Source organism: Garra rufa, chromosome 2, assembly GCF_049309525.1.
Source record: "Garra rufa chromosome 2, GarRuf1.0, whole genome shotgun sequence".
Taxonomy (NCBI): Eukaryota; Metazoa; Chordata; class Actinopteri; order Cypriniformes; family Cyprinidae; genus Garra; species Garra rufa.
The window spans coordinates 22917222-22939622 of NC_133362.1; the positions used below are offsets into that span (position 1 = coordinate 22917222).

A 22401-nucleotide genomic window follows, 5' to 3' on the forward strand; every position below is an offset into this window, starting at 1 on the left:
CATATACACACACACACACACACACAATAAAAAATACAGTAAAAACTGTAATATTTTGATATTATTGATATTTTGTATATTATTACTATTAAAACTAAATTACTAAAAATATTATTATTACTATTAAAATTAAAAAATACATTTAATTTATTCCTGTGATGGCCCAGCTGCTAATTTAGAGTCCAACCTGCTCCGGGATATGAATGAGAACTAAATTATGTTCCTGCACTGCAGCAAGATAAGCTATGCCGTCAGAAATATTTTAGTCACATCATTACAATGCCAGTTGATGACAGTTGTACGTGCGTGATAATTAAACTCAAGCAGTGCCTTCAACCATGAGAGCCTTTGCAGTTTAATGGCTGAACTCTCCCCTGTCACGACCAAAAGGAGGTGTCATCTCCATCTGAGTCTTATTTTTGTTTGTAATTGCCTTTGTTGTCATTTGTAATTACGCCTGTCAATGAGAGAGCAACTCTAGGATGAATTTTTAGTCTTGACATTGACTGTTGTTTTGATATTGCAGACTAATGAAGAATAGAAACCGTAGTGCATTAAACTTGCATTAAATCGGGGGGGAAAAACCCAAGGACATTTACTTCTCTGCACACATGCTTTTAAGTTTAGCACATTATCACCCTAGTATAATTAAGGTTAGTCAAAAAAATAGCATTTCACAGTTGACGAACCTAAAAAAAATTGTCAGCTTTGAGAAGCGTGTGCTACAAATCACAGAAAGCGCAAACCAACAACTTTCCCCCACGGCGCCGGTGTCTACAGACCTCATTTTCACTCTGTAGTCAATAGCCTGTGTAGCTTTTAATGCTTGAAAGGTTAACAGCATTGTCGTGTTGGAGGTGACAGGGCCTAGGTGCGGAGCCGTGAAACACGCAGGCCCCTGGATGAGCTCTGCGCTGGGAGGGATCTGTCACTGGGAAAATGTCAGGGGATAATGTGTGATCACTGGGCGTTTCAATGGAAGGTCAAGCTCCCCCACCTTCATCTTGGCTCTGTGTGGACTCCCCAGGGATGCTTTACTGAGCCGGAGATGAGCAAATGCTGTATTACTAGAGTACACTTGAAATGTCAGGGACCGAGTCTTTCTGAACACACACCGACTGTTTCGCCATAACCCCTGAGGCAGTGACAGATACATGCTTGTGAATACACACTCGCATAAACAGTACACATTCTTACCGCTCTCTCTTTGTTTTTTGTAGATGGCAGCGATTACAGTGAAGTTCTCCCGGACTCATTTCCGTCTGCCCCGGCCGAACCGTTGCCGGAATTCCAGAGCGAGCCAGAGGACGCCTTTATAGTGAAAAACAGACCTGTTAAACTTTCCTGCAAGGCTGCTCCGGCCACACAGATATACTTTAAATGCAACGGAGAATGGGTGAATCAGAACGACCATGTGACCAAGGAGAGTCTGGACCCTATCACAGGTAGAGTCTACCTGAACACAAGACTCATATGTGTTTGTTGACCATAGACATAGACAGTCAGATGTTATAACCAGGTCTTGGCTTGGTAGTATACTATAGAATAGGCCATTTCAGAGATTGATGCTTGAAAGTAGTCAAACAGTCAGTTCCAGAGGTAAAAATCCCATTCATTTTCTCTGATTTTGAACAAAGGTATAAACCCTTAAAGACAGACCTGCTGTGTACTTCATAATCAATGGTGTATGCTTTTGCAGAAGCCATCAGCCCACATTATTTCCACTTATTTTTAAAATTGTGTTAAACAGAAAGCTAAAACATGAAAGTACAAAGGAATAGCAAAGAATCACAAAGAAATCAATCAAATCACGCTAAGAGAACACTTTAGCGCCCACTCACTCCCATGCAGTGCGAATGACTGAAATAGTCAAAGCCATTTGAGTACTTTATAGTATGCCTGTGTAGCTGTGAACACAGCTATGTCCAAGCTAACTGAATCATAAAATTAGCAAAACCGTTTGTCTGTAAATATGCTGACTGACAATTGCTTATTTTTATTCAGAACTTTTATTCTTTGCTATATTCTCCATGACATTAGATTTAAATGATTGTATTTTTTTTTATTTGTATTAATTTAAACATTTTTAAAACAAAATAACAAATACATTTTTACGTGCCTATTCATTTTTTCTGATTTAGTTTTTAGTTATTATTTTGTTTAGTTTTTTTCGTTCATTATATTTGTTATATATTCATTGTATTCTATATATTTTATTATAAAATATTTTTGTTATATTTGCTAAATACATCAATGTAAATGTACACTGCTGTTCAAAAGTTTGGGATCAGTAAGACTCGTAATGTTTTTTAAAGAATTCTCTCAAGAATGCTCATCAAGGCTGCATTTATTTAATCAAAAATACAGAAAAAACTCTAATATGGCGAACTGTTATTACAATATAAAATAATGGCTTCTATTTTAATATACTTTAAAGGTTGTATCAGCAATTCTAGGCTGAAACATAAAGTGTCAAAATCAGCTGACCTTTCTTCATGATCCGCTCGCTGCCTGCCCCATAAATTGGCTGTAAAAAAAACGCGTCTCTGTGGTCAGCCTAGGGTCCGAGATATGCCAAAAAAACAGTCGGTGCTACCAACGATTCCACAGCAAAACAAACAGTGTTCCAACCAATCACCGTCAGGGGGTTGGTGTTGTGGACTTTCGTACTGGTGCAGGGGTGTGAGGGAGGCAGAGCGAAAGTTTTTTTTACAGCCAATTTATGGGGCAGGCAGCGAGCGGATCATGAAGAAAGGTCAGCTGAATTTGAAACTTTATGTTTCAGGCTTGAAATCGCTGATACAACCTTTAAAATATAATTTATTCCTCTGATGCAAGCTGAATTTTCATCAGCCATTACTCCAGTCTTAAGTGTCATAGATCCTTCAGAAAACATTCTAACATGCTGGTTTATTATTAGAATGATCAATGTTGGCAACAGGTGTGCTGTCAAATATTTTTTTAGAATCTGTGATATTTTTTTTTCAAGATTCTTTGATGAATAAAAAGTTAAAAAGAAGAGCATTTATCCAAAATATAAATCTTTTCTAACAATTTAAGTCTTTGCTATCACTTTTTTATCAATTTAACACATCCATGCTGAATAAAAGTATTCATTTGTTAAAAAAAAGAAAGAATAAAAATGTACTGACCCTAGACTTTTGAATGGTAGTGTATATTGTTAGAAAAGATTTCTATTTTTAAGAAATGCTGTTTTTTTCATTAAAGAATCCAACAAAATATTAAGCAGCAAAACAGTTTTCAACATTGATAATGATTTCTGAAGGATCGTGTGACACTGAAATAATTAGTAATAATTAGTATTGATGCTAAAAATTCAGATTTGATCACAGGAATACATTTTATTGTATAATAAAATAGAAAAACTTTAATTGTACATTTCTGTATTTTTCATCAAATATATGCAGCCTCGATGAGCATTAGAAACTTCTTTTAAAAACATTACAAATCTTAGTGATCCCAAACTTTTGAATGACACAGTCTGAGGCTTGCAATTGTGCTACCTCTGTCAGAATGTGTAAGTGACACATATGTAAAACCTGACTGATTTATTCATGTTTTCTTCTTTCTACTTTCTTCCCTGTTTTAGGTCTAGTAGTGAGAGAAGTAGATATCTCTGTCTCCCGGACGCAGGTAGAGGAGTTGTTTGGACTGGAGGATTATTGGTGCCAGTGTGTTGCCTGGAGCTCGGCAGGCACCACAAAGAGCCGGCGGGCTTATGTCCGCATCGCCTGTGAGTTTGTGTTCAGCAGCTTATGTGATCTGTCGCTGCGACATGCCTTCTTAGGCAGCCACTCTGCATTTAAAAGACAGAACCTGAAGAGAAACCTAGTATTCTGACTACAGAACACTCACTATTTTTTGCTATTTTAATCCATTACACATGCTTTTTTTTTGGCTTAGAATTAAAAAAAAGAAACATTTTTTGTTTGTTTTGGTTTAAAAAATATATATATATTTCTGTGTTTATCAGACCTAAGGAAGAACTTTGAACAGGAGCCACTTGGCAGGGAAGTGCGTCTGGAGCAGGAAGTCTTGTTGCAGTGTCGTCCACCAGAGGGCATCCCACCTGCTGAGGTGCCATATCGCCTTCTTATCCTTTCTGTTATTGTCTCAACCTCCAACTGGGTTTTTTCTCAGTTTGTTTCATGCATAATAACAAACAAACAGTGTTTGATTCCTTGAGGTTTTAGTGAAACCTGTGAGCCCTGGCACTTTAATATTCCAGGCTTTGATAAAACTTTCAACCCCTGTTCATTCAGTTACACCTTTTTTGTATTCAGAACATGCCTGATGCTTTGTAATTTTCTATTCAAATGATTTTAAGTGCAATTCTGGTCTAAATACACATCATTCTTTTTCAAACTGAACAAATTGATTTTTTTTATAATGCTACAGGTGGACTGGCTGAAGAACGAAGAGCTCATTGACCCAGCGCTAGATTCTAACTTTCTAATTACCATCGACCATGACCTGATCATCAAGCAGGCTCGACTTTCTGACACGGCTAACTACACCTGCGTGGCTCGCAATGTGGTCGCTAAGAGACGTAGCAGCACTGCCACACTCATCGTCTACGGTAACCAATTGACCAATCAGAACCCCTGCAGCGATCTGAATCATTGAATGAAACTGTCAAGGGAAAGTTCCCTAGACAAAAGAAAACTAGAATCACCCCTAGTGCTCATGAATATTTATTACACACCTCTCTGAATTGCTATTACTCACTCCTTATTGGTCAGTTTCAGTATTCTGCAGTCTATAATGATCATTTAACATTTAACCAGTGTCCCACACAGTGAAAGTTTAATGTTTTTTGTATTTCTTTGCACTCTTTTTATTCTTTCATAATTAAATAGTTCAAATATATACACTACTATTCAAAAATGTTGGGGTAAATAATTTTTTTTTATTTCAAGAAATATTTTTTATTCAGTAAGGATGCATTAAACATATCAAAAGTGACTTTAAAGATGTTTATAATGTTATAAAATATTTATTTTAAAAATAATACATTATTTAAACAATTATTTAAAATAATTGTACTATTCATCAAAGAATCCTGAAAAAAATACATAACGATTTTCACAAAAACTTCTCAACGTGGTGATACATTGATAATAATAATAATGTATAAATTATTATTATTATTGTTGTTTTGTTATTGTTATTATTATTATTGTTATTATTATTATTGATTCTTTATTTATAGCAAATTTTTAAATATAACTATTTACAAAGAAGCACAATCCACTCAGAATCATTCGATAAGAAGATATATATACTGTATATAACTAACAAAATAAAATAGTAAATAAAATTACTAAAATATAACTATTTACAGTAAAGCCCACAATCCACTCAGAATCATAAGATCAGAAGATTTATAAATAAATAAATAAATAGATATATATATATATATACACACACACACACACACACACACACACACACACACACATATATAACTAAATAAATAAGAAATAAATAACTGTAAAATTACATAAAAAGATAGTTGAGATACATTGAAAATAATAAGAATGTATAAATTATTATTATTGTTGTTTTGTTATTATTATTATTGATTCTTTATTTATAGCACATTTTAAAATATAACTATTTACAGTAAAGCCCACAATCCACTCAAAATCATTAGATAATGAGATAAATAAATGAATAAATAAGAAATAAATAACTCTAGATTCTAAAACTAGTCATAATGGCTGCCAAAGGCATAAATTACATTTTAAAATATATTAAAATAAAAAAGTAAGAATATTGTACAATATTACTGTTTTTACTGTATTTTTGATCAAATAAATGGTTCCTTGATGAGCATAAACCATTAAAAACATTAACAACCCCAAATTTTAGAAAGGTAGGGTACATAACATTTCAGCACAAAATCAATATTTCATGTTTATTTATTAATTTATTTGGTAAGCAGCTGTGTAATAAGTGGGATTTTGACATGCTGACGGCACATTATCTCTCATGTATGATATAATATGCAGCCCTTTTGTAAATTGTGTCTTGTTGTAGTTTATTTTGCATTGCTAATTGTTTTTTAATAGTCCAGTGAGTGTATCTAACAGGCTATATTTTCCTCAGAGCAAATCATGTCTGTATCTGTATCATACCTGCATGTGTCAGGGCTCTCAAGTTTTGGAAAAAGTTTGGAGTGAGATTTTATCTGTTAGGGGAGGAGCCACTCAAATATTTGCAGCAGCGGCCCCTCGGCCCCACGCAATTCTCTCCAGTTTTCAACTATCTATTGTTCATAATTAACCTGCACAAAATAAAAAAATATAACAACTGATAGATTTGATAAGTCAAATTCATGTATCAAAAGTAAAAAAAGAAATTTGGCCCCAAACGAGCAAACTAAACAGCAGTGCTCAATGCACATACTGTAAACATACAGGAGGATTGCAGAACTTGCTCATAGCATGTATGTCAATCTGTGTGTGTGTTTGTGAAAGAGAGAGGGTACATATTTCAGCTTACTAATGTCATTTTGTATTTCAAGTGTTTATTACACACTTTGATGCCTTGATGACAGTGGTAGGGGCTTGAACTTAGCTAGAGTAATTAGTTACATATAACTGAATTATGTAATTTAATTATAAATGACATTTAACTAATCTGTTACAGTTACTGAGAAATAACAGATATAGTTAAATTACAGTTACTTTTAAAAATGTTTACAATTACAAAGTGGGTTACATGTAAATATTTTGATTGATTTATTTCCCAAATCGCATTGACAGCTTTAAAATAAGAGACACCAATGTTTCAGGAGTTAAACAGAGGTGCTAAAGATTTTGTGGTGGCTGTGCTTTAAAATTAAATTATTATAATCTTAATTCAAGTGATGAAGGATTTTGTAAAATTGACAGTAATTAGTGTTGAGTGCTACTGTAAGGTAAACCTGCCTGCTTAAAAAGTTTTTAAAAGGATTAACAGTTGAAAACATTCCTTAGAAATTTAGTAATCAAATGTAATGTTACACTACCTCTAAAGCAATTGAAATAGTTGCTCTACTTTTAAATTACATTTTAAATAGGGAAATTTAATCTGTAGCCTATTACAGTCTATTTCCAAAATAACCTTCCCAACAATGTTGATGCATTTCGTGTTTTGAAATATATAAAACAATTTATTTTATTTGGATGAATTTGTCTGTCTTTTTTAGCAGATTTACCAATTATCTTGTCTTTTCCTTAATTTCAGGCCCACAATTAGTTAAAGCTGTTGAAGAACTAATAATTTTGCACAAATTTGGCTGTAATCCCCAACATAAATTTTCACTATCTTTGATCACAGGCAAGTGATTTTGTCTAGGAATCGTAAAATGGAAAAAATAAATAAATAAAAATAAATATGAAAAACCCTGCTGCATTTATTTAGTTTCTAGTAAATACAAATGGCAACGTCCGCTCCGAGACCGCAACGCGACCACCTCCTCAACTGTACTAAACGCTTCCACTGCGAGAGAAAGCCGCAGCCCCGCAACGATTCCACCGCTGGCCTTGTCCCGTGTGTGCGCGTCTACGTTGCCTAGTGACGAACGTGATTTTAGCGGGATCACGTAATATACCAGAAAACAGCAAATTCTAATTTTTTGGCTGGTAGGTGCCATTTAACTCTCAAGACAGCTATGAGCTTGGCAGATTACTTCTCTCTGCAAAGCCTGCACCTCGTCCATTAACACCATATAGCGGGACAAGTTATCCCTTACTTTTCAGCGTGAGAAATACAAGGTGTGGCGTGAGAGCGTGTGAACTGGTTGAAATGCGTGAGTCTCACGGTGAATGCGTGAGACTTGAGAGCCCTGATGTGTATATGTGTCTCATGTATATGTGTATCTGACTCTCCTTAGTGAGTGGGGGCTGGTCATCCTGGACAGAGTGGTCAGAGTGTAATGCACAGTGTGGGCGGGGTTGGCAGCGACGGACACGCAGTTGCACCAATCCAGCACCGCTCAATGGAGGAGCCTTCTGTGACGGCCCGCCATTCCAGAGAGTCACCTGCACCACCCTCTGTCCAGGTGAACAAACTTACACAGCGCACTATATAAGCACTAACAAACTCACATGATCCAGTAATAGATGTATGATTCACTGCATAATTGCTTGTTATGTGTTTTCCTAGTGGATGGAGGCTGGACGGAGTGGGCCAAGTGGTCAGCGTGTGGGACAGAGTGCACACACTGGCGAAGCCGTGAATGTCAGGCGCCTCCGCCTCGTAACGGAGGACGTCACTGCAGCGGCAGCATGATGGAGAGCAAAAACTGCACCGAAGGACTGTGTGCCCGCAGTAAGTCACATGACTCAGCATCATCAGTGACAAAATGTCAGCGTTAATGAAACGTGACTCAGCCAGTCAAATAATAAGTGACTGATTTGAAGCTGGTACTCACCAGGATTATTATTATAGTTGACTACAATCTAAACCGTAAAAAGCAAAGTTTGACTCTTAAATTAAAGAATAAACCAAAAAAAAAAGTTTTAGTTCCATTTAGTTTAACCTGATAAACTAAAACTTGAATACAAATTTAGTATTTAGATATGGATATATACACTGCCATTTAAAAGTTTGGGATCAGTTAGATTTTTTTATGTTTTTTAAAGTCTCTTATGCTCATCAAAGCTACATTTATTACAGAAAATTACAAAAAGTAATAATATGCACTACTATTTCAATTTAAAATAAGTTTTCTCTTTTGATATACTAAAATATTATTTATTTTTGTGATGCAAAGCTGAATTTTCAGCATCATTACTCCAGTCTTCAGTGTCACATGATCCTTCAGAAATCATTCTAATATGCGGATTTATAATCACTGTTAAAAAACAGTAACTGCTTTATATATTTTTTGGAACCTATGATGCTTTTTTCAGGATTATTTGATGAATAAAAAGTAAAAAAAGAACAGCATATATTAAAAATATAAATCTTTGCTAACAATGTAAGTCTTTGCTATCACTTTTTATCAATTCAACACATCCTAGCTGAATAAAAGTATTAATTTCTTTCAAACAAGGAAAGAAAGAAAAAATGTACTTAACCCAAACTTTAAAAAGTGGTGTATATTGTGACAAAAAAATTATATTTGGAATAAATGCTGTTCTTTTTAACATTTTATTCATCAAATAATCCTGAAAAAGTATCACAGGTTCCCCAAAAAAATATTAAACGGCACAAATGTTTCCAATATTGGTAATATTGGCATATTAAAATAATTTCTGAAGAATCATGTGACACTAAAGACTTGAGTAATGATGTTGAAAATTCAGCTTTGCATCACAGGAATAGATTATATTTTAAAGAAAACCTCTATTTTAAATTGCAGTAATATTTCACAGTATTACAGTTTTTTCCTGTATTTTTAATAAAATTAACACATCCTTGATGAGTAGAAAATACTTCTTTAAAAAACATTAAAAATCGTACTGAACCCAAGCTTTTGAACAGCAAATGACAAAAGCACACAACAAAATTACTAAAACTAAAAACAAAACAAAAAACAAGAAATCACAGTTTGATTTTTCATTCAAGGAATAATTTCTGAAGGATCATGTGACACTGAAAACTGGAGTAATGCTGAAAATTCAGCTTTGCATCACAGAAATACATTACATTTTAAAGTATATTAAAAATAGAAAACCACTATTTCGAATTGCAACATGACAGTTTTTTTCTGTATTTTTAATAAAATGAATGCAGCCTTAATGAGCAGAAAATACTTCTTTAAAAATATGATCCCAAACGTTTGAACAGCAAATGACAAAAGCAACCAACAAAATTACTAAAACTAAAAAAAAGAGAGAGAGAGAAATCACAGTTTGGTTTTTCATTCAAGAAATGATTTCTTAAGAATAATGTAAACCTGAAGACTGCTGAAAATTCAGCTTTGCCATCACAGAAATAAACATTTTAAAGTATATTAAAATGGAAAACAGATATATAAACCTGTTCCTCACTAAAGTTTCAGCTAGTTGCCAAGGCAGTGTTTCTAAATTTTATTTAGTAAAAAAATAAAAAATAAAACATTATAACACTAGTCCTCACACCCTCAGAAAATGAGCTAGCACATGGCTGTGAGCACAGATGGACAAGAGGGTAATCGGTGATGTTTGGGCAGCCAGACAAAATGTACTTTAATACTAGCAAGTGAAGAAACACATCAGCCATGTGATGGTGAGCCAGATTCATCCTGACACTGGGTGCTCATCCCAGGGCTGGTTTTGGAAGAGCACAGCTGACAGCATTGAATTATCTCAGGAGAACATCAATAGCTTGCTCACACACACACTCACACTCACACATGCACACACTATTCAGCCAGAACACAGCGCAGACTGCAAGTTTTACTGCGGTCTGTCTGGGCTTAAACTTGGAGCACAACCCAGATTCAAGCATCAATAATGCAGCATTGACAAACACACATACACACACATATATATATATATATATATATATATATATATATATATCTCCTCACAAATGATTCCTCTAGTGCCTACGTCCCTTGAGAGCTCTAAGATATTTACTTTTGCTCTGCCCGCCATAAACCTATGAGTTCTGAGTTTATGCTTTGATGTTTCATTTGCTGAGTCTTGTATTTGCATTTATTGATTATTTATTCCACTTTCATTTGCAGTCATCTCTGATCTACGCTCATAACTTTGCTCATCCATCCTCATGTTCATTCTTTCTTGTTTTTTCTTTGTTTTTTGCCTTTTTTCCTAACAGATAAAAAGGTTTCTATTGAACAAGCAAACCATCGTAAGTTTTCTTTTTAATATCGTAAGTTTTTTATTTGACACTCTGTTGTATCCACTTTTTATCCTCTCTCTTTGTGCGTCTGGCTACTTATGTGATTGTGTCTGGGAAACCCAAGGAAAAGTGACTGGAAATATTAATCGGTAACACTTTACAATAAGGTTCATTAGTTAATGTACTAACTAACATGAACTAACCATGAGCAATACATTTGTTACTGTATTTACTAATGTTCATTTACGTTAGTTAACGAAAATACAGTTGTTTATTGTTAGTTAATGTTAGTTCACATTGCATTAACTAACGTTATTACACGGCTCTTTGGAATGCTTGATTCTGATTGGTCAGTTGAGACATTTGCAGGTTCGTTCTTTTCAAATAATCACCGCTCCAAAGTAATAACGCATAGCCGGTACTACTTGCATGTTTAAAATCCCTCCGTGCCAACAAAGATTACCGTTTGGCGCCATCTTGTGACAAACACTGGACAACCACAATTAACAATGGAAAATTTCGACATTAATCTATTTAAATTGTCTTACTAACGTACATAGTTTGAATGTTAGTCACGTGGTACTATATCGTTTCGCGGAAGCATAAAAATGTTAATTTAAAACAAATATGCCAATAAAAAGTTTCAAATTCATATTCATGTCCAGTTTTTTCCTTATGTGGCAAGTAGCCGTGTAATAAGCGGGATAATGTACAGGCAGCCGGTAGTTATCGCCGAAATAAGCCCCTTCAGTGTGATACAAGACCCTCCGCTTCGCGTCGGGTCCTGATCACACTGTCGGGGCTTATTTCTGCGATAACTACCGGCTGCCTGTACATTATCCCTTACTTAACAAGATTTTAATAATGTATTAGTAAATATCGAAATTAACATTAACAAAGATTAATAAATGCTGTATAAGTGCAGTTCATTATAAGTTCATGTTAACTAATGTGGTTAACTAATGTTAACTAAAGAACCTTATTGTAAAGTGTTACCTATTAATCTATATACAGTCAAGCCTGAAATTACTCATACCCCTGGCAAATTCTGACTTAAAGTTACTTTTATTCAACCAGCAAGTTTTTTTTTTTTGACCGGAAATGACACAGGCTTCTCCCAAAAGATGATAAGACGATGTACGATGTTTCCATCATTGTGGACATTTGAACAAAAAGTGGTCCAAATTTATTCATACCCTTCTCAATAATCAATAGAATTTTTGGCTATTATAGGAATCAAACACTTCCTAGAATTGCTGACCAGCTTTTTGCATGTCTCCACTGGTATTTTTGCCCATTCATCTTTAGCGATGAATGAACCCGAGAGCTTTCGACCTTGCATAGACAACAATGCGACTACCACGTTCAAGGTCTAGAAAGGTAGTAAGGACATCGTTAAAATCGTCCATGTGATGATTTTATGAATCTATGAGAATACTTTTTATGCACAAAGAAAACTAAAATAATGACTTCACACTGATTTGTTCTGCATAGCATATGCAATTTGTAAACACACATACACACACACACAGGAAAATGTGTATAGGCATTCCTGGAAGATAATGTATAATACATATGCAATCTTGGTTCAGAAATAGAGTGCTTTTTGAAGACATTGAAGTTAATGACTGTGCATCTTACTGGCCCAAAGCGATCAATAGTGTAGCTTACAGTTCAAGTGATGCTAATATTCTGAGATCAATGTGACATTCAGCACTTGAGAGACCAAAAAGTAACGCACCTAATTCGGCGTGGTTCCTTCTGCTATAATAAGTTAAGACGGCTGTCGGATTCACTTCCGTCCTGCCACGTGAGCCCTTTTGCCCACTCTCACTCTTCACACGCATCTGCTCTCTTTCTCATTTTTTTTCTCCTCTGTGTCTCTTGGGTGCAGTGCCTTTGTGATCACTCCTGTCTCTCCTCTTCTCCTTAAACCTTTTTATAGCGCACTATGGTATGTAAATATTGTACTTAATTCAGCGTTGGCTGAATAAAAAAAGCCAGGGATCAAGAGTCGCAGAGAGTCCCACAATGCACTGTTAGATCCACAGCACCCCCAACTGTTCATACATGTTTAATAAACAGTCTATTTTTAATTTATCTAAAATCATGAGATACTTTTCATTTATTTAAAAAAAATTGTTACATTTAATTTATGTATTTAACAATCCTTTTTAAAATTATCCAAAGACATGAGATACTATTTATTTATGTATTACATTATTTATTTATTTATTATGACTATTGGTTACTCACATAGTTTATTTATTTGTTTGTTTGTCTGTTTAATAAAGAGTCTGTTTTTAAATTATCTACAGGAATGATATACTTGTTTATTTATTTATTTATAATTATTTGTTATGTATTTTGTTTATTTATTTTTTTATTTAACAATCTATTTTAAAATTATCTACAGGCATGAGATACTTTTTTATTTATTTATTGGTTACTTATGTACTTTATTTATTTATTTATTTATCTATTTATTTATTTATTTATTAAATAATTAAATAAAGATAATAATAATTAATTTTGATTATTGGTTACTTACATACTTTATTTATATTATTTATTTTCCACAGGCATGAGATTTTATTTATTTATTTATTAAACAGTCCAGTTTAAAATTACCTACAGGCAGATACTATGTATTTATTATGATTATTGGTAACTTTATTTAATAAAGTTTATTTAATAAATTAAATTTATTTAATAAACCTGTAGATTTTTAAATAATCTACAGGCATGAATATTTATTTATTTATATATTTATTTATGTGTTAATTTGTTTGTTTATTTAAATAAATAGTTGATTTTTAAATCATTTACTGTCTTGACACTTTTTGTAACTTTGGGAATTTGTATTTAATTATTATTTTATAATTATAAAACGTATATGTAATTTTATAATTATTTATTATTATTATTATTATTATTGTGAATTAATTGTTATTAAAATAATTTTTATTATTTTTTAAATATCATTAAGAGCAAAGAGTGTCTGCAGTCACTGGTTATTTATTTATTATGATTATTGGTCACTTGCATAGTTTATTTATTTATTTAATAAACAGTCCATTTTAAAATTATCTACAAGTCATGAAATACTTTTTATGTATTTATTTATATATTTATTTATGATTATGTGTTACTTACATTTTATTTAATTATTTATTTGTTTATTTAAATAAACATCGGTTATAACCGGATTGACCTGCGCCACATAACTTCTTAGAAATCAGTTGAAGTAATGCATATAGACAAAATAATCTGTGAATGGTCATTTTATGTCATTCGAACAGCCATTTTGGTGTCTAAGTGGGTGACTCTTGACCAGAACAAGCTGCAATCCTTGGCTTTATCTTGTTAGTTAAAAGTCTGGGCACTAACCTTTCTACTCCTTCCAACCTATGTATATTTCCTTTGATCACACTTCTGTAGTGTGTAATGTATTAATTTACATCTGTAACAGGTTTGCATATGAATAAATCTGTACCTGTATGTGTCACAGCTCTGGGTTCCGGAGCTGGTTTAGCGGTGTACGCGGGACTGGTGGGGGCTTTGCTGCTGTGTGTGATCCTCGTGCTGTGTGTGGGCATCCTGGTCTATCGTCGGAGCTGCCGTCATCTTCATGGTGAAATCACAGATTCATCCTCAGCCCTTACCGCTGCCTTCCACCCTGGCAACTACAAACCTCCACGACAGGGTGAGACATCTGTTTCCTCACCTTTTTTTTTTCTTTTCCGTTTTTCATTCTCACTCCATCTCTCACACCTTCAAACCTAATATAAACTCGATGTATGTTAAGTTTTAATCCTTTCTCTTGCTGTCACCTGCTCTCCCCAAACTATTTAATCTGCTATAACTTGTTTATATGGCTCCCTTTTTAAATCCTCTTCACTTTAATACTCTCATTTCTTAGGCAAATCCTCTCGTATCTTTGCAGCTAGCCTGAAACATTTCTTTCTCTCTTTTCGCTTCTCTACTTTGTTAGATAATCCACACCTACTGAATCCGACAGCCCCTCCTGACCTCACAGCCAGTGCTGGAACCTTCCGCGGGCCGCTTTTCTCACTGCAGCAGGCCACCCTGGACTCCCAGCATAAGATCCCTATGACTACATCTCCCCTGTTGGACCCACTTCCTAGCCTGAAGATAAAGGTGTACAACTCCTCTACCATGTCCTCCCTCGAGCTTCCAGCAGGCCCGGGCTCTACTGACGGGGAGATCATGAGCCTGAAGACCGTGGGCTCTGGACCTAAAGACCACCATGGGCATACATTACCTAGGGAGCCCAGTCACAGTGCCAGCGCCACACTCGGTTCTCTTGGTGGCCGTCTTACCATCCCTAATACAGGTAGAAGCTGGATTTGACACTGGTGCAAATATATATATATACAGTTGGATTTCAAAAGTTTTCATACACCTTGCAGAATCTGCAAAATGTTAATTATTTTACCAAAATAAGAGGGATCATACTATTTTTTTTTTAATTCAGTACTGACCTGAATAACATATTTCACATAAAAATGTTGTTCACATAAAAGACAGTAATTTTAGATAAAAGATTCAAGTTTTCATACACTTGAATCATAAAACTGTGTAGTTACCTGAATGATCCACAGCTGTTTTTTTAGGAATAGTTGTTAATGAGTTCCTTATTTGTCCTGAACAGTTAAACCGCCGGCTGTTCTTCAGAAAAATTCTACAGGTCCCACAAATTCTTTGGTTTTTCAGCATTTTTGTGTATTTGAACTCTTTCCAACAATGACTGTATGATTTTAAGATCCATCTTTTCACATTGAGGACAACTGAGCGACTCATGTGCAGCTATTACAGAAGGTTCAAACGATCACACATGCTCCAGAAGAAAAAACAAGGCGGTAAGAGCCGGGGGTGAAAACTTTTTGAATTTGAAGATCAGGGTCAATTAACTTATTTTGTCTTCTGGGAAACATGTAAGTGTCTTCTATAGCTTCTGAAGGGCAGTACTAAATGAAAAAAAAGAAGATATTTAAGCAAAATAAGAAAGATGTACACATCTCCGTTCTGTTCAAAAGTTTACACCCTGGCTCTTAATGCATTGGTTTTCTTTCTGAAGCATCAATGTGAAAAGACGGATTATAAAATCATACAGTCATTGTCGGAAAGGGTTCAAATACACAAAAATGTTTAAAAAACAAATAATTTGTGTGATTTTTCTGAAGAACAGCAGGACAAAAAAAGGACTCATGAACAATTATCACTAAACAAAAAAACACAGCTGTGGATCATTCAGGTAACAACACAATATTAAGAATCAAGTGTATGTAAACTTTTCAACTGGGTTATTTTTTATAAATTCAACTATTATTTTCTCTTGTTGACTATATATAAACATCTGAAATATCTTATTCAGGTCAGTACTACATTAAAAAAAACATGAATTTTGTATGATCCCTCTTATTTTCGTAAAATAATTAACATTCTGCAGATTCCACAAGGTGTATGTAAATGTTTGATTGCAACTGTGTATGCACACATGGATTTGCTGTTTTAAAAATTTGCTGCTCTCAAAATCCTGTTAGCTCACATTACAGTGCAAAAATACTGTAATGATATACTCAAGCTATTAAATTAAAAACATTGTTTTTTTAATCCTCCCTCTGTTTAATCTCCTTTTCCCCTGCCAGGGGTGAGCCTGCTGGTTCCACCAGGGACGATTCCTCAGGGCAAGTTCTACGAGATGTATCTCATTATTAACAAATGGGAGAAAACGACGTAAGTCAGCCACTTAAAACTGTTTCTCAGTGCCCTGCCCCCATCACACTGTCATTTGCCAACATATAGCGCTTGCATTTATCTGTCACTTTGTGTACTTGCAAATAGTCCAGTTCAAGACATCTCAACAGCCCCTGCAGAGCAATATTGACTGCACAAACGCTGTGACCCCAATGGCAGCGCTAGGAAGAAAATAACATGACACAGTGGAAAAACAAAAACAAACAAATGTGTCTTAAAAACACTGAATGGTTGTCTGAGCTCCGACTTTTTTGCTGAGGCTCTCTCTTTTTTTTACAGTGTTTGTTTTTATTGTCAAATATGAAATATATAAATATCACTGCGCCTTCATAGCTTGCAGAATGCAAGCTTTGTGTTTCTCACTATTTGTAGCTGCCATAAATGCTTTCAAAACACTAATAATTACTGTCAGAGCCATAGCTCTGGTTGAACACATCGTCCTTTTCCTTGAGCTTCCTTGAGGCAGTTCACCCAAAAATAAAAATTTTGTCATTAATCACTCATCCTTATATAATTCCAAACTTTCTGGGCCCTGAACGTGTCAGTTGCTGCATTGCTGTCTATGCAGGGTCAGAAAGCTCTCGGATTTCATCAGAAATATCCTAATTTGAGTTCTAAAGATGAAGAGAGTTCAAACTGTTGTGTTCTTGATGTTGTGCTCTTTAATTTGTATTGAATTTGGCTAGGGGCATGAACGTCATTGTGAATTAGAGCTGCTAACCTCTCTTGCTCTGTGTTTTGTGTCAGGTTGCCGTCAGATGGTAGTCAAACGGTATTAAGTCCGGTGGTGAGCTGTGGACCCTCTGGCATGCTGCTAAGCAGACCTGTAGTCCTCACTTTACCTCACTGCGCCCAGCTAGAGCCCCCAGACTGGACCCTCACCCTTAAAATGCAGAACCATCAAGGCGCCTGGGAGGTGAGGATGATGTGTCAAAAATGAGAGAGGCTAGATCATAAGATAATGACAGGGAATCAGTGAAGCAGAATGGAGAGCATTTTATAAATAGTGATGTGGATAAATGAGTCTTAATGGATGATGAAATAAATCAGGATGCGTGTTCTAACGTACTCTTTTCTTCCTGTCCACTAGGAGGTGCTAACAGTGGGAGAGGAGAGTCTGACAACACCATGCTACCTACAGGTGGAGGAGCAAAGCTGTCATATTCTGATGGAGCAGCTGGGGACGTATGGTTTGGTGGGACAGTCGGCTCCCCCTCGGCCAGCCTGTAAGAGGCTGCAGTTGGCCCTCTTTGCTCCCCGGGCTCCGTGCCTCTCCTTGGACTATAGCCTGAGGGTTTACTGCATACAGGATACCCCACATGCCCTTAAGGTCTGTTTGTCTGCCCGGCTCAATGGCTTTACTATGCCAATAAATTGTTTAGTTTAGAAACAAGCTAAAATCTTGTCCTCTATTTGTAGGAAGTATTAGAGGTTGAGCGAAGTCTGGGTGGGGTATTACTAGAGGATCCTAAACCCCTCCTCTTTAAGGATAGTTACCACAACCTGCGGCTATCAATCCATGACATTCCTCATTCTCATTGGAGAAGTAAACTCCTGGCTAAATATCAGGTGAGAGATTTTCTATTGTTATTGGTTATATGGGTAGAATTTACAGTTAATATTTTACTATCTGTAAAACAATTTTCCTTATAAAAATATCTTTAAAATACCAAGACTGCAAAATGTATTAAAATTTTTATTGTGATATATTATATCAATTTAAAATGAGTGTTTTCTATTTTAATATATTTAAAAATGTTAATTTAATCATGTGATGACAAAGCTGAATTCTATGGAAGCCTTTTTCCTCCACTGAATAAAAAAAAGCTAATTGCGAGTTCTGACTTTTTCTTTTTTTCTTTTTTCAGAATTGCGTGATATAAACTTTCAGTTCCCAGAAATAAAGTCAAAATTGCAATATAAACTTCCAATTCTAACTTTTTTCTCAAAAGTTTGTATCTCCCAATTCCGAGTTTTTATCTCCCAATTCTTTTTTCTCGCAATTCTTACTTTTTTCTCACAATTCCGAGTTTATATCTCACAATTCTGACTTTATTTATTGCAATTCTGATTTTTTTTCAGAATCAGATTTTTCTGGCTTTTTTTTGTAATTCCAAGTTTATGTCGCAATTCTGATTTATTTTCTTGCAATTCTGACTTTTTTCTAAGAATTGCATGATATAAACTTGCAATTGCAAGAAATAAAGTCAGAAATGCAAGATATAAACTTCCAATTCTGACTTTTTTTCTCACAAATGCAGGTTTATATTTAACAATTGACTTTTTTCTAGCAATTTCAGGTTTATATCTTGCAATTCCGACTTTTTTCCTCCCAGTTCTGACATTTTCTCGCAATTCTGATTTTTTTTCTCAGAGTTGTGAGATATAAACTTGCAATTGCGAGTCCAGTAATGGGGGGGGGGTATAATATGGGATATAAATATAATATGAGTTTATATTTATATTTATATCAAAATTCTGAGAAAAATGTCATAACTGCAAGTTTATATCTCACAATTCTGACTTTATTTCTCAGAATTGCGAGTGAATTATACAGTATCACAATTCTGACTTTATACCTCGCAATTCTGGAAAAAAAGTCAGAATTGTGATATAAAAAGTCGCAATTACCTTTTTTTGTTTTTTAATTAGTGATGGAAACAGGCTTGCATAGAATTGACCATATGCACGGATTACTTCCTTGTTTAGTCAAGCCAGCTAAGTCATTTCCGGTCAACTGTACTGTGCCGTAATATGAGCGTACTTTGTTCGTTTTCTCTACATAATCCATTCACAATCGAAGAAAAGTGTTGTTTGTCTAAGAGGACCAAACGTCCATGCACCATTTCAAGAATGACAAATGCCAGTTTAAAAAAAATGCGCGAGTAAATCTGCTAAATATGCGCCAGTCATTGCTATGATTGACAGTAATAACCGGACCAAACATCTGACAAGCTGATGTCAAAAAAAAAGAGCTTAAAGGTCCACTGAAGTGCCTTGAAACACGCAGCGTTATTCTATGTGGTGACGTACTTTTAACTGAAACAAAAACATATCGCCCAGCCCCACCCACTTATTTTGAATAGCCAATAGCGTTCCATTAATATCTGCTCGGGCCAGAGCCGTTAAGCTCGATAAAGCCGCATTTGTAGCTTATGACAGCCACGGCACAGACTAATAAATTACCCCACAGATTCAATATGAAACTCTTGCTAAAACAAAATAGTGATCATAATCATGCTGAGGCTGTGTAGTTTAATACATGCCGATCGCACATATGATCTTCTACGTGTTATTGCGTCTCTGTGTAGGGGGCGGGACAATACGGACTCTAGAGAGCATTTAATTGGACAGAACGTCATATTGGCGGAAGTGATGAGACTGTAAGTTTTGAATGCCCATATCTTGTAAACGCGAATTTTGTCGTTGTTTTGAAGCACACTAGCTTATAGATAATCTTAAGGCTAATATATTCATACTAAAAGACAAAAAACTTTAATTTTGATTTCAGGGGGACTTTAAATGATTCAGACTTAACTCAGAGTAACAAAACTTCAGCAGTAAGAAGTATGTGTTGGTTAAATATAGGCTATTTAATAGGTTTTACAGTTCAGATAAAATTTAAAAGAGTAATTAAATTTTATAAAATATTTCAAATTCCTATCGATTCATATTGAGTGCATTATTTAATTATTATACCATCAATATTTAAGGTATCTGTAGTGAACTATATATTAGTATTTAAATAATTCACCCTTATAGGCTGTTTGTGTGTGAGCTTAATGATTTTCTGCACTTGCTATACTATATACTTAAGGGCGGTAAAAGTACTACAATTTATTATACTGGTAATTTTATAATAAATCGAAAAGCAAGACGTCTTGAAAAATATAGGGAGAGGCAGCTGCATAATACATAATCCTCTGCTGCCATCTATTGGTTATATGGGTAATTCCATATTATTTTAGCCAAAAAAATAGACGTTGTTTTCAGTGAAAAGTCATTTTTTCCGATGCCGTTTTTATGAATGAAAAGTGAGTCCTTGAAGTACATTTTATTTCACAGCTGTAGAGTTAGAAAATAATAAAGGCTTTAAAATATTCCAAGATTTTAAAAATGTGTTCATGAAGGCAAGTTACTGATTATTAAGAATACGATTAAGATGTCCTTGAAGAGAAGTATGGCTAGCTAACTAATGTTAGCCTAAACACGTTATGATAGTGTTTAGCTGTCAGCATTTAAATATACAACTATGCAGATATGGAGAGTACGGATTACCAAACTCGCATTTAAATTATATGTTGTTAAATAATATGAACCTGAATGTTCATGCCGCTAACATTGTTTATAATGTTGCAATTATAATTTTTCTCAGTTTCTGATAAGAACGAGGCAGTAGATGAGTCTCAAGTGTGGCCACCTAATATATAGCACACATAAAATGAGCTTCTGCGGAAGTTTATGAGCTGGCTTATCTTTATGCGGAAGTTCTAAAGAACGCTTCGTGCATAAGGTCAATTCAGTGTCACATGATTCTTCAGAAATCATGTTACAATATAATGTTTTAAATTATATTATAATGTTATAGATCTGAATAAAGGACCCCAAACTTTTAAACAGTTGTGTATATTATATTTTTCAAATATGTAGACGTATTGAATTATATGTACATACAAGTATTATTAAAATGTTACCCATTTGAGGATCCACAGATGTAATTCCCAGTGTTCCTTTCTGTTAATCGTGTGTATCATGTTTCCCAGGAAATCCCGTTCTACCACATTTGGAGTGGGAGTCAGCGGCCGTTACATTGCACCTTCAGTCTGGAGAGAGGAAGCCTGGTGGTTTCCCAGCTCACCTGCAAGATCTGTGTCAGACAGGTGGAGGGGGAAGGACAGATATTCCAACTTAACACTGACATCCAAGAGGTACAGAAAACAGCAGGCTGTAGATACATTATTTATTGCCAAGAATGATTTAATAACATAAAAAAATTGCCACTGACTTGTTTTCCTTTGTGTTTGTCTTTTCGTCTTTTCAGACTCTGCCCCCCCACTCACCATTGCCAGCAGGCGGTTCGTGTCTGCCTTCATCTCAAGTGGGCCCGTATGCTTTCCGACTGCCCGTCTCCATACGCCAGAAAATTTGTGCCAGTTTGGATGCCCCCAGCGCACGCGGCTGTGACTGGAGAATGCTGGCTCGCAGGCTGGACTTCGACAGGTAAATTTGCATTCATCTTTCAAAGGACCAAAAAAATCATACGTGAACCTGGACCACAAAACCAGTCATATGTCACACAGGTGTACAGTGAGGGAAAAAAATAATTTGATCCCCTTCTGATTATGTACGTTTGCCCACTGACAAAGAAATTATCAGTCTAGAATTTTAATGGTAGGTTTATTTGAACAGTGAAAAACATAAATTGATTTGTATTTTATTGAGTGAAATAAGTTTTTGATCCCCTATCAATCAGCAAGATTTCTGGCTCCAAGGTGTCATTTATACAGGTAACAAGCTGAGATTAGGAGCACTTCCTTTAAGATAGTGCTCCTAATCTCAGTTTGTTACCTGTATGTCCACAGAAGCAATCAGTCAATCAGATTCCAAACTCTCCACCATTTCCAAGACCAAAGAGCTGTCCGAGGATGTCAGGGACAAGATTGTAGACCTACACAAGGCTGGAATTGTCTGCAAGACCATCACCAAGCAGCTTGGTGAGAAGCTGACAATAGTTTGTGCGATTATACGCAAATGGAAGAAACACAAAATAACTGTAAATCTCCCTCGGTCTGGGGCTCCATGCAAGATCTCACGGTG

General features: G+C 35.1%; 1 protein-coding gene across 1 annotated transcript in view; it reads left to right on the forward strand.

Annotated features, from left to right (window-relative positions):
• The window catches only part of unc5b (unc-5 netrin receptor B), an 80373-nt gene that overhangs the window by 55470 nt on the left and 2502 nt on the right, over nt 1-22401 (forward strand). Inside the window, exons 2-16 of the mRNA XM_073833909.1 lie at nt 1221-1445; nt 3611-3754; nt 3995-4098; nt 4420-4600; nt 7904-8071; nt 8176-8340; nt 10780-10812; nt 14315-14509; nt 14798-15160; nt 16476-16563; nt 17332-17500; nt 17675-17914; nt 18004-18153; nt 21348-21512; nt 21626-21804. Coding sequence (XP_073690010.1) covers nt 1221-1445; nt 3611-3754; nt 3995-4098; nt 4420-4600; nt 7904-8071; nt 8176-8340; nt 10780-10812; nt 14315-14509; nt 14798-15160; nt 16476-16563; nt 17332-17500; nt 17675-17914; nt 18004-18153; nt 21348-21512; nt 21626-21804 — 2569 coding nt within the window. The remainder of the gene's footprint in view (nt 1-1220; nt 1446-3610; nt 3755-3994; nt 4099-4419; nt 4601-7903; nt 8072-8175; nt 8341-10779; nt 10813-14314; nt 14510-14797; nt 15161-16475; nt 16564-17331; nt 17501-17674; nt 17915-18003; nt 18154-21347; nt 21513-21625; nt 21805-22401) is intronic.